Below are 13,433 nucleotides of genomic sequence, written 5' to 3'. Positions count from 1 at the left end.
ACGCATTGTGTGCTTAAAGCTCACTCTCTCGCTTGTACCAGGCAAAGCTCAGGGCTCCTCTGTCCTGCTTTTGTCTTTTCTTTCTTCCTTCCTTCCTTTTCTTTGAAAGTCTAGTGGCTACTTTCCGTGGCAGTACATGTTAGATGTTTCCTATGAAGAAAAGTGTAACTGACTTTTGTGTTTGTTTTACTTTTAACTAGGCTTCAGAGTTAGGTCAGAGTATAAATGAAAATGTCCTCAAACCTGCACAGGAGAAGGTAACTTTGGAAATGAGTACATTGGTGATGGGAACTGAATACCATTTTCCTTCTTGCACAACATGAGCTTCTCCCGTGTGAAATTGTGTGCCCACAGGGTGGCAGTACAATTCCTCCCCGACGTAGTCTAAAAAACACTTCCCTGTTGGTGTTATCAAAACCAGGTTCTGGCATTACACAGTGGTGCCCCGCAAGACGAATGCCTCGCAAGACGGAAAACCCGCTAGACGAAAGGGTTTTCCGTTTTGGAGGTGCTTCACAAAACGAATTTGCTATGGGCTTGCTTCGCAAGACGAAAATGTCTTGCGAGTTCCTGCGATTTTTTCCCCGCTCCCCACCCCCTTTTTCTAAGGCACTAAGCTGCTACAAACATGAATCTGACCAAACTGCGGGTGGCAGTGGAAGACAGAAGTGCCTGGCGTGCTCTGGTCCATGGGGTCACGAAGAGTCGGACACGACTGAACGACTAAACAACAACAACAAAGCTGCTAATAGCCTTTTAGCAGCTAATCCGCTAATCCCTTAAGCCTTTAATAGCCGCTAAACCGCTAATAGCGCTAATCCGCTAATGGGGTTGCTTCGCAAGACGAAAAAACCGCTAGACGAAGAGACTCGCGGAACGGATTCGTTTCGTCTTGCGAGGCACCACTGTACTTCAAGAGATTTGCAGCCAAAGATCTGAGAGTCCAGTTCAAAAGGATGTGTCATTGATATTCCCCCCTCATCCTTCTTGGCCGTTTAATTCATCTGTCTCAAACGCTTTGTTTATTTATTATCATAATATCCCGCCCTTCCTCCAAGGAGCTCAGGGTGGCTTAAGTGATTCATCCTCACAACAACGCTGTGTGGTAAGGTATTTTAAGGGAAAACATGGCAGGTCTAATGTCACCCCATCCTGGCCAAGTCAAGACTTGAACCTGGGTCTTCCTGTTCCTAGTCCAACACAATAACAACACCCAAACACCAGCACTCTTTGGCCAGATCATGCCACTCCTTCCAACAGCATACCTCCCTAGGCCCTCTTTGAAGGGTTCCCCAAGATCCAGCTAGTTTTTTTAAAACCATAATCTTGCTTGACTTCCCTCCACTCCCCCTCTTGGTTTCATTATTTAGTATTTATTCATGCACGTCCATGAAACCTTCTATGCCTAACAATCCAATTTTAAACCTTCATCTTAATACAAGTGGTATTTTAAGATCCAGCTAGTTTAACACAGGGGGCAGGGTTGCAAAGCTCGCTGCAGATCAAGCCCTCCAAAAGCTAGAAAATGCCATAGATAAATAATATGGGGCATTACTGAGAAATTTTCACAAATGCCTGACATGATTGAGCCTTGGAACACGTTTGAACACTTAATTGAATACCCTAACATGGGCACTAGCCCATGTTACTGGGGATCCTAATCCCTGAGGCTGGGGCAGCTGCTAAAAAGCCCCTCCGCAAGCTGCTGTTCTCACGTTTCCCAGAGATCACAGGTGAGCTAAATACTGAAAAGGAGCCTATGTTAATATTTCATGGCGTGCAGAGAAGGCTTTCCCAACCTGGTGCTTAGGATGTTGTAGAACTGCAGCTCCTGCCATCCCTGATCTTTGCCCATGCTAGAGAGCCCTGACGGTAGCTGTACTCCAAAACATCTGGAGGGACGAGAGGCTGGGAAAAATGGTACAGAGAAATATATTTTCAGAATCATGTTAAATAATTCCATTTTGATCAAGTATTGGTTGTTCCCATGAATATGATTCAGTTGGGTGTTTCAGCTTTCTGAATTTCAGACTCTGCAGTGTGATTTTTATAGTCTCTGTTTATTAATAGCAACCTGTCAGGTTATGTCCATTTTGCAGACAAGGAAGTGGGGCTAAAATAAATTTTTAAAAAGTGGGGTAAAATAAATAAAATGCAAAAGCTTATGCAACGAGTGCAGAGTTGAACTCAGAACCCTGGTGGTATTCTATCTTGTTGAACCCCTAAGATTATTCACTTTTACTCTAGGCCAGTGGTTCCCAATTAGCTAAGTACTACAGACCCCCTGTTTTTCACAAGCCAAACCATGCACCCTCTACTTTTGAAAAAGTTGGTATCTCTGTGGTAGTTTTGGTTATGTGAATGGTGCCACCATACCCTCCCACATGTCCCAGTGCAAAACTTTGGGGCCACGCTCCTGCATGAGTCTTGTAACCTGTGCGAGAGCACGGTGTCAAAAAATGCGTAGTTTTGGGGCACCGTGATCTCGGCTGAGAACGAGGGACTTTTTCAGCCCCTGGTCCATCAATGGCAGTTCTCCTCTAAAGACACAATATTGCTAAATTAAAGGTAGAATAATTAAGTTTTGAGGATTATGATCTGTGCTGCATCAATTGCAAACTTTTGAACCGAGTTAGATATTATTTTAGATGTCATCAGACATCTTAGGAGGGGCTTTGAATAATGTGTAAAGTTCTAAATAAGGAATGCATTTATGATATAAAAAATCATATGATTATACTTGTAAGAATTGCCTCACTTTTTAAAGTAAGTGCTCATCGTGCCATTGGTTTCTTGATTGCTTAGTATGCTGCATCCAAAGTCTTTGGGTCCCCCAAGGAAGATTAATTCCAGAGTTCTTAGCAGATAACCTTTTAAAAGTAGCAAACTCTCCTGACCTCATTGTCTGTGGAATGAAAGATTTGTGTTTACTTTTGGTGCAAGTAGCATTTCTCTCAGGTAGCTGTGGCATCATTTTGTTCTGCGCCTAACTTTGGACATCTTGATTCATGTAGGTAAAAGATGGAAAAATTATGGATGATGTTTCCCAGGGAGTCTCGCATTTGGCTTCCAAGGTACGATGTGGCCTTCCTAGCGGATAGGAGGCCAGGAATTAAGCCAGTCTCCATATTCCTTAGGCATGTTGTGCTCCAGCGCTAGAAGCAATTTCTCCTGCAGCAACACAGCATTGACAAAACAGCTGTCTATTCTGTTGTTGTTTATTTAGGCCCAAGTCACACGTGTCACTGAAAGTGATTGGGTTGCATCTGTTTTGCATGGAAATCAGTTTGACTATGACCTCACATGCAGGGAGCCGACATTTAGGCTGTGGCTGAACAAATCATTGAATGTTACAGCAATCTCTGAACCACGCTCATGTGTGAAAACAGATTCCCTTAATATCTAGTAAAGGGTATTTCATAAATGGTACGTGTACCATTGATGTGACAAAAAACACTTTGCTGTGAGCTCACAGGATGCATTTCTAAAACAAATTCTCTTCCTCATTATGAAACGTAGCAATGGGTGGGCCAATAACCAGCCATAAAGTTTGCAAAGGAATATGGAAACAGCTTAAATTGAATACAAAGACTTCTAAATTTTGCTAATATACGTGCCTTCTCCCTTTCTTCTGTTTTTGCTGCCAATGCTTAATAAAACCGGTAAGTGCTGATGCTTCCTAGTTTAAACTATTTTTCTCTTGAATGCTTTGATTTTAAAATTGCTCTGATGCTTTTTTAAGAAAAGCAGTGTGTAAATTTCCTTGGAAAGTTAGTACTTTTCGTAGCTCTGGTATCAGTTGTGAGCTCACCTTTCATGAACATGTTGTGTTCATCCCTTATATGAAAGGTTCCCAAACTCTGGCCCATGGAGAGTTGGTGGCCTGCAAACTTCACTCAGGTGGTCCCTAGGATTTGTGGTTGAAGATGAGAGACAGCGCATCCGTTGGATAAGACATTTATATTGGCTTCTAATTACATTTGTTTGCTTCTTTTATTTATTTTATTGTGTTACAAATTGGAATTCAAATTGTAATACAATGAAATGCAGTACTGTATATAATAAATAAAAGAAATTGAAATCAAATTAAAATCCCTATGGCATCTACCGCACTGCATTAAAATTGTTACAGCAGGCAGAAAAATCATTAAGTGGCAGCTTTTCAGGTTCTTCATCTGACCCTATCAGCTAATCTTAACGTTTTAAGGCTTGGCCTATTTTGCTAAGAGTCTTTTCCCTTTGACTCAGTGGCTCAAAGCAGAGTGTCTTCTAGTTTCTAGAGCTCCACTTTCAGAGGCAGGTGATTACGCTGGTTCTGCCGCTCTTCCACCACACCAACCTTTGGGTTTTCCTTCTCCATTTTGCCCCAATCTCTATTTCACAGGTCCAGGGAGCAAGCAGTAAGGGATGGCGAGATGTTACCACTTTCTTTTCTGGAAAATCAGATGAATCTTCTGAAAGGTACCCCTCTTTGTGTATTTGTGTTAGATGTGTACCCTCCAGGCTTCTATATCTCATATCTGTTTTGACTGGCAGCTGCCATGGCCAAAGAACACGGACATGGTTGTATTCCATTTTTTCAAAACGATAATCCTTCTAGAATCCAGTGGGTGTAAAACCCTTTTATTAGTCCTATATGTCCCTTATTCATTTTCTTCTGACCTTTTCCAAATGCTCAGAAACATGTTTACAGCATTTTAAAACATGAACACGACTTGAAACAACTGGCACCTTTTCTCCTGAAACCATTATGTTCAAATATGCTTGCTTATGGTCTCACACCATTCTTTAAAACTTAAGAGAATTAAAAATTGAGAGGTTGAGAAAACCTGTTTTGTATGCTGCACTGTTTTATTTGTGATATATGCACTTGTTTTGTTTTTAATCTAGTCAATAGGAGATGTTATTGAATGTAATTGTTGTAGTTTTATGTAAACTAATCAGAGATTTTTATTACGTGAAATGGAACGCACAGTTTATTTTTAGATAAACCAGACAACTCGTGATATCCCTCTCCTAAACTTCATCACTGCTGTCTATAGGGTATTTCCATCCCATCCCATCATGGATAGCATAGTGTTGCCTCCCTGCAGTATTTACATTTCAATGACTCCAAAGTTGGCTTTAGCTGGGGCTATGGTAGAGCCTACACAAAAGCACGGGACACGGGTGGCGCTGTGGGTAAAAGCCTCAGCGCCTAGGGCTTGCTGATCGAAAGGTTGGTGGTTCGAATCCCCGCGGCGGGGTGCGCTCCCGCTGTTCGGTCCCAGCGCCTGCCAACCTAGCAGTTTGAAAGCACTCTCGGGTGCAAGTAGATAAATAGGGACCGCTTACTAGCGGGAAGGTAAACTGCGTTTCCGTGTGCAGCTCTGGCTCGCCAGAGCAGCGATGTCACGCTGGCCACGTGACCCGGAAGTGTCTCCAGACAGCGCTGGCCCCCGGCCTCTTGAGTGAGATGGGCGCACAACCCTAGAGTCTGTCAAGACTGGCCCGTACGGGCAGGAGTACCTTTACCTTTTTACACAAAAGCACATGCACATACAGCTACGTTTTCGAGCTTTCGCTTCCAAGGTGGAGATTGAATAGTGTAGCTTAACAGCAGATCAAGATGCGAGACTGAACACGATAGCAGCCCTTCTGATCTATCCTGTGCTGAAATGAACTAGTCTTCCGTTCTCCTGTGTTTTCTTCCTTAAAGGCCGCCAGAGGGTGACAGCTACCAGAACAGCAGTGGTGAAGGCTACCAGAACAATGCAGTGGATCAAAGCTTTTGGGAGACCTTTGGCAATTCGGATCCGCCCAAAACCCACAAGTCCCCAAGCAGCGACAGCTGGACGTATGTGGACAATTCTACCGAGAAGAAGAGCTCTGATAGCTGGGATGTCTGGGGGTCGGGGACAGTCTCCAATAACAAGAACAGTAACAGTGACAGCTGGGAAAACTGGGAGACCAACTGGGAGAATGCAGCCGGGGAGGGCAAAACCAAAATGACCCCTAAGAAGACGACAAAAGAATCTTCTTCAGCGGCTGAAGAAGGCTGGGATAACCAGAACTGGTAGGACTTGTATCCCTGTCCATCATGGCAGAGGGAAAAGTCATACTTCTAATGGAAAGGTTTCCCATGTAACTGGATTAACGTCCTTGTCATTTTTGGGCCTGTTTAAACCTCATGCTTACTGTTCCATTCTCTTTCCACTCCTGTTTACAACTACTACAAAAAAGACATTGGTTTGTAGATTCTTGTAATTACCATATGAAGACGTGTCTCTCCCATGGAAATGACCTTGTGCATTCTTAGATATATTCTCACCATGCTGCTGTTGTATGCGGAGCATGCCGACTTCCTAAAGCGAGAGCCTGGAGGAAGTAAGCCCATGCAAGCATACTTTCATAGCACAATGCTGCATGTGTAGTCTTGCGAGATTGCCCAGCTTCTCATTGGAATTTCAGGTGAAGTTCTGGAGAACTTCTGGATAAGCTGATATGAGTGTATCTTCAACTGATTGCAGATTACTGGACTGATTGCAGATTAGTGGACTGAGACTGAAGTTGCCAGGGTGGGTTTGAAACAATACAAAATGGTAATTAAGACGCTGTTGAAGCAGTTTTTAGATTTATCAAGGTGTGAAAGGAAAAACAATAACTCTTTACCTTATTCAGCTAAATCTCTGTCGCAGAAGAAACAAGGCTTGAGCTTCTTCCGTATGAACTCTTGGAGAGTCAAGAGGAAGATACTTCGTTTTCCTGCCCTTGGTAGTTTCCATTTCTTTTTTAAAAATTAAATGAAAAATGTCACATCGTTTTTGTTCCCTCGAAGGTTCCATTTGCTCTTTTTGGTTTTTACCAGAACTGCCTGATATCAGAAATGACGAAGTGTTTGGAAAGATTAGACAAGATAGTTAAACAGAACTTGTGAATGACAGAAGCAAATTTCTTGAGCGACCGAACATGAGTTTGGTACTTTGACTGCATTTATAGATAAAATCAGTATATAAGATTCCAAAATAGATTCCTCTCCCTTCCCCCCCCCCCTCCAAAACAAAGACAAACAAATCAGAAGGAAGCTAATCAAGAGGGGTCAGGTTGTAAGTTTCATCATGTTGGCTGCTTTGCATGACTTTTGAGAAGAATTCAGGTATTTATTTCTACAGGTCTTACGTATGTTATTGATGCTTGTGGTCAATAGATCTTCCTTTGTCATCTGTCTCCCTTTGTAATGTGTTACAGCATAGCACGACTGCTAATGTTGTGAGAAGCTCCTGGAAAACTTGGGATCATGGTGTAATTGGTTGAATTCCAGTGTGGAAACCAGAATCGCAGGAGAGTGGGGTGGGTGGCTCCTCCCATACCAGTGTGGAAATTTTGCTTGCAAACCTACATTTCAAATGTTTGAATCTCTGCCCAAGGACACCTCTGCATTGGCAGGTGGACTGTTTCTGGGGTTCCGTGGACCTGAGCCTGGTCTTCTGGTAAGCTTTTGCACAGACTTAAACCTCCAGAAGTCAGCTAAGGTTGTCTGCTGTATATAACTGTTCACACACACACACACACAGTGAACTTACCCACTAAGTATTAATAGTTTCCTAGGATTTTTGTGTATTGTTCAGTATGTCAGTATCTACTTTGTAAAGAAATATGACCTTGTTGGCTTGTTCTGCCGTACTTAATCACTAGCCTTTCAAGCTGCCAACTGAAATGTTCTTCGAGTATTTTCATTGTTTATGCTCCTCCATCCTCTGCTCTCAACAGTCTAGCGCCCTTTCAGTGAGTCTGTGGTAGCCGTGGTGCTTCCCTGTGCCAGACAGACTCCTGTGTCCTCTTCTGAAATCTCTGGCCATGTATAACGGCTCCTTTAAAAAGGGAAAAAGCCAGGGCGCAGTGAGAGTTAACGCCTTTCTTTAGTGTTGGTTCTGACATTTTTTGTAAACACCGTAACCCATTGAGTGGTATTTTTTTACTCCCCTCCCTGTTCTAAAGATAACATCATGGGAACTTAATTGCATGTTGAACATGTAGTGGCTGGCGTAAATTTATACCTGACCCTTTTTATCTGCTCTCTTTAGTACATGTTTACTGCCCGAGTCTCAGAGCCAATGCATGTGCTCTGCAGATCTGCTGTGCCCATGACCTGGCAAATCTTTTGATTAAAGCACCACAGTAACAGGGATGGGAAAATGTAGTTTGAGCTCGCTGCTGACATAGTCAACCTGAATTAATATTAACTCCTCTGCATCATCTTGAATTGCTTTGTTACTCTTATTTTCTGCCACTCCCCAAAATATTCATACGTTCCTAGTCTGTATGAACAAATGAATGTTATATTTGTAAAAAATAATAATACACCTCCTCTCTTGTTCTCACCGTTTTCTCCAAACCTAGCAGATTTTTCTCTGCTCTTGTAATACTTTGTCATTTCAGATGTATCTACCCTTCGAGATCAACATTTCATCAGTCACATTCTTAAAAGCACCATTGGTGGTGCTGACATCTTAGTAAAACAATGCACAGGAAAGGTTTTGATGTCAGAGCTCAAGGTGCCCTATTTATTCTTCCGAAATCATGATCAATTCTTACAGAGAAGGGTAGCATGCAGTTGCTGGGGGAGGGACGAAGCTGCTTTTGATTCACCTTTAGTCACAAGCTCAGCAAGGCTGTATCTGTTGTAGCCTTAAGAATGACCACTTGACTGATTGCCTGTGGCAGGGAATCTTTTTTTAAATCAAAAGTTTTGTTTTTAAATGTCATTGATGCCTAGCATGTATGCATGAGCCGGTGGGCTTGGAAATATGTTTTTAAGCTAATGCGTTTGACCGCAAATCTGGCCTAGGCAATCATATAGGTTAATGAAAGGGTATGGTGCTCCAGTGAGCAAAATCTGAATTGGCATAGTGATTGCAGCATTGAATATAGGCCTTCTCTCCTGTTGTGTTACTTCTTTCTTTTGAAAGGGTTGATTCCTCCACCCTCAGCTCACTTTTCTGACTATGAACTACCTTTCAAATCTCTCTATACTGCAGGTTGAAAGATGTGTGCAGAAACAGCACAGCCATTGCTTATTTGAAAAAGCTTAATTGCATTATAAGAAATCAGTTTTTAAAAGCCATTCAATGCAAATGTATTAGACTAGGAATCAGAGAGTTTCACACTATGCTTCCTTTCTGCATGTGCTGCTTATTTAGCTTCTTTGGGGGGTTGATGAGAATTTAAAGGCTTTTTTCAGGGAGAAGAAACAACACCCTTCGATGCTGATCTACCCCCAAACCCTAAAAACCACATGGTATCTCTCAAGCAAGAATGAGGCAGTTGCAAATGGGTTGCTGTTTTTTAAAAAATAATGTGTGAGGAAACACTACAGGGGGATACCTGGCCTGCATGCCTATTCCTAAGAAGCTTAAATAGAACTAGAAAAAAACCCAGCTTTATGATTTCTGTTTAATACAGTGCTTGGCAATAGGAGATAAACCCATGGTACAGCATCATTTAAGTAGCGTGGGCTGGGCTGGCTACATGAATGGAACCAAGTCTCTAGACTACTCACCTGTCCTAAATGGCACCTGAGCTGCTTTATCCTGCCTTTTCTTTCTGAATTGAGGTCCAGCCACCTCTGCGCTGACCTCTCTCAGTGCCAATTCAGATGCTGCATTCCTGCGCTGCGCAAATGCTTTGGAAGATGTGATTTAGAGTGGAAAATACACAAAACGTGTGTGAACGTGGGTGCTAGACTCCATTGTCTGGCTATAGGGATTTAACTAATAATATGGGGGTTTGGCACTCCGTTCTAACTTTTTCCAAATGGTTCCCTCAGCTCTTGGAAATCTGCGAGATGGAACAATTAAGCAAGCCATGTGGGCTACCAAAAGCCCTTCCGCATGCCAGTAGGGCAGCGCCCCAGCAAAATTGCCAGGTTCATCTTTGGGGCAATAAAGAGCCATTTGTAAAGGTGGGCGTTTTTAATCACACAACCAGGTGTCTGTAGTGCTGGGGTTCACGATTTAAGACCTCTTTCTGTACAGTCTTGCTGGGATCTCTTCATATCCTCCAAGAATCGAGCACCCCCCACCCTCGTCTAACATTCCATGGGTAGAAATTTTTTATGTATTGGTGTAGTAATTTGTGCAATAACTTTAAAACTGTGAGGTGAACCTCCTTTTGATCCAGAAAGCCTCTCTGTACACTTGACTTAAATGGGACAGAAATAAAGTACCAGTGAAGGATTCTTCCCAAAGCTTTTGAGTACAGAAGGATGGCTTTGAGAGACATGTCTGGGGTTCTTAACCTTCCTTTGCATTCTAGGTTGGAATGACTGGTCTTTGGGTCTCTCTTTAAGAGAGGTGGGGAGTTGTGGGACGTGAGAAGCCTTTCAGTTTTCCTGCTGTGTATTTGTGAAGTTCACAGGACCTGTGAGCACTATTCCTTGTTCTGTAAAGTGGTACTGAACTTGAACCTACAGTGTCATCTTAAAAGCAAAATAAAACAATAAAGCAAGAGATATGGAACAAAGCAGTTCACGTTGCCTGAAGACTGACTTTGCTTTGGAAATAAAGACAAAAATGATACCTGTTGTCTTGATGATAATAATAATTTTATTATGTATATGCGGCCCATCTGACTGGGTTGATTGAACCATGAGCCCTGTGGAAGCTCTATCACCATCCTGTCTTTTATTTTTAAATAGAATTGCACAATCACTCTTAATACTGTGTTGCTGGGACTTGAGTGTTACTTATTTCTGTTACATTGCATATATATTCTACCTTTCCTCCAAGGAGCTCAAGGTTAGGCGAAGAGTCGATGATTGGTCCAAGGTCACCCAACAAACTTCATGGCTGAGTTAGGGCATTAAACCCTAATCTCCCAGTTCGTCATCCAGCATACTAAACACTAAACCTCACTGACACACTGCACCAGACTCTCAGTACAGTGGTACCTCGGGTTACATACACTTCAGGTTACATACGCTTCAGGTTACAGACTCCGCTAACCCAGAAATAGTACCTCGGGTTAAGAACTTTGCTTCAGGATGAGAACAGAAATTGTGCTCCGGCGGGACAGCGGCAGCAGGAGGCCCCATTAGCTAAAGTGGTGCTTCAGGTTAAGAACAGTTTCAGGTTAAGAACAGACCTCCGGAACGAATTAAGTACTTAACGCAAGGTACCACTGTAGTTAGTTAATGGCTACCTGGCTGTTTTTTGATGGGTTGGTGGAATTCAGCCATTTAACTAATGTTCTTCATTAAGCTCAAGTACTTTTACAAAGTACAGCTTCCTCTACATGCTCAGGTGTTGGTTGACCCTAATATAGATGTTTCCATGTTGAAAGGCTTCAAAGAATACAAGAAGTCTGAAAGGCACATCCACTGAAAATAGGCTGATTTGCTGGTGGCTTTCAAATGCCTTGAAAATTCCAGAAGATGGTTCACATGCTCCATGAGAGCAGCACAGGAAGCAATGGGTTTTGCTGAGCTTTGTAGGGAGGTTTGCTAAATCTCTGGGAGCTTCCATCTATAGGTTGCTAAATGATTTGGAGAGCTCCCAATTTTTCCGTTTTAGGAAAGAAATTACTGTGCAAATGTTGAATAAGCAGGAAGCAATTGAAATGTGGCTGAAAAGAAAAGATAATACAAAAATTGGCAGGGGAGTAGAATTGCAAGTAATTGAACGGCTGATGGAGACTTGACTGGGAGATCAACATGAATATGTCCTAAAAGGCTGCTTATGTGATGTAGCCCTATTGTCTGGATCCACCCCACAACCCCATCTTTTCACCAGGACTCTCAATTTCCTGTGTTTCTCTTGCAATGATGCTCATCTGTTAAAACTTCATGTAATATTGCATCATTGAGAATTGGGAGCAGGGTTGTCCCATAAAAGCAGGGGTCTGACTGCCCTTCCCCATGTTGAAAGGTATAGTTAGACCAATATTTTGTGAGCATCCTTAGGAAGTGCTGCCCTCACACTTTTCACTGCTGGATTCCAGTGATTGTGTGACAGGAAAGCACTCTTCACCAAAAAACTAGGTGCGCCCTATGGTCCAGTGTGCCCTATAGAACGAAAAATGCGGTAAAGATGTGTGCTGTTTTAGCCCTATTGGATCACAGGATGTGTGGCATGTTTTCCTGAGCGTGTTCTGGTTGCCGTGTGCATGTTTTGCAGCAAAAAAAATGAATGAGTGGTGCGTGAATCAAGGAATTCAGTTTCACATTGTGGGGAGGTGAAGTCACCTTGGACCTCAAAAGCATTTTCACCAGACAGCTGGTTGACAGCGGAGTTTCTGCCTGAGAATCTTAACTTCCCTGTGTGACTCCCGAGTAAAGGGCTCTTTGCAAATAATGACGCTCCTCGAGAGTAAAGGCTTTTAGAATAGGCTCAAGCTCCTGCAGCTGGTTTTGGACATGGTTTGGGAGGCTTCAGCTGGAATTTGCCGCTTGTTGGAAACCACAAGAATCACATCTCGCTACTCCTGAACCTGGGTTTTATTGCTTTGCCTTCTACTATCCTGCTCTCCAGTGAAATGGCAGTTTGCATGGGAATAACAATTATTTCTGGCAGAATCTGGAGCTGCATCAACTTGTGAAGAAGAAAGGGCATGAGATGGTTTGCGGGGGACTATCATGGTTTGTCTGAAACTGTCGTTTTTCTTTCTACCCACCAGAGGGTGCGCTTTTATTAAGTTTGGAAATAGAGGAAAGTCTGAAAAGTTTTTTAGCAGTGAAAGCAACCTAAAAGTCACGCAGCACCTTAAAGGTGAACAGCATAAAGCTTTCTGATGAAGCGAACCCTAGTGCCTGGAAATCTATGGCGTATTATTGTTAGTCTATTGCAGCAAACACAGCAAGCATGCCTACTCCTCTGGAAGATTTGCAGCCTGTTGAACTCTGATGTAATAAGAGAAGAAATAGAATGCACTCCTGGTTCATCTTACTGTCCTAAACACGGGCGTTCCTTTCTTTGAAACCTCTTGTGTTGAGAATCTGCTCCATGTATAGGGGTAGGTCACAAACTTGGAGAGATGCTCTTTCCACCTTTTGAAAAAGGTGAGTTTTGGAAGGTGTGTGTTAGGAGATTTGGCGTGGTGTTTATTTATTTAGTTATTTTAATTGGTGTGTGAGAGGGTAGGCCATGTGGAGCTCAAGAAAGCAGTGTGTGTGTGTGTGTGTGTGTGTGTGTGTGTGTGGAGGAAGGAGCTTGTGCAGGGGAAAGCAACCAAAATGAGAGAGAGTCTGGAAACCAAGCATCACAAGGAACAGCGGAGGGAGCTGGGTGTGTTTATCCTGGAGAAGAGAAGACTGAGAGGTGATATGATAGCCATCTTCAAATAGCTGAAGGGCTGTCACATGGAAGAGGGTACAAGCTTGTTTTCTGCTGCCCCCGAGGGTAGTGTCCGAACCAGTGGATTCAAATTATGAGAAAGGAGATTCTGACTAAGCATCAGGA

The 13,433-nt window shown here is 42.8% G+C and overlaps 1 protein-coding gene across 6 annotated transcripts in view; it reads left to right on the top strand.

The window, feature by feature from the left end:
• ARFGAP1 (ARF GTPase activating protein 1) overlaps positions 1-10,503 on the top strand; it is a 35,714-nt gene extending 25,211 nt beyond the window's left edge. For 2 of the 6 annotated variants that reach the window (XM_083447525.1, XM_083447524.1), the window contains 4 exons: positions 201-257; positions 3,015-3,074; positions 4,385-4,461; positions 5,699-10,503. In XM_083447525.1, coding sequence (XP_083303651.1) covers positions 201-257; positions 3,015-3,074; positions 4,385-4,461; positions 5,699-6,059 — 555 coding nt within the window. In that variant the 3' untranslated portion in view covers positions 6,060-10,503. The remainder of the gene's footprint in view (positions 1-200; positions 258-3,014; positions 3,075-4,384; positions 4,462-5,698) is intronic. The other 4 variants (XM_083447529.1, XM_083447528.1, XM_083447527.1 and 1 more) reach the window with 3 other exon arrangements.
• Positions 10,504-13,433: the final 2,930 nt, after the last annotated feature.

The sequence above is a fragment of the Podarcis tiliguerta genome (assembly GCF_965153285.1).
Source record: "Podarcis tiliguerta genome assembly, chromosome: 6".
NCBI classification, from domain to species: domain Eukaryota; kingdom Metazoa; phylum Chordata; class Lepidosauria; order Squamata; family Lacertidae; genus Podarcis; species Podarcis tiliguerta.
The sequence above is the reverse complement of the archived record's forward strand: the minus strand, read 5'-3'. Positions and strand labels throughout refer to the sequence as shown.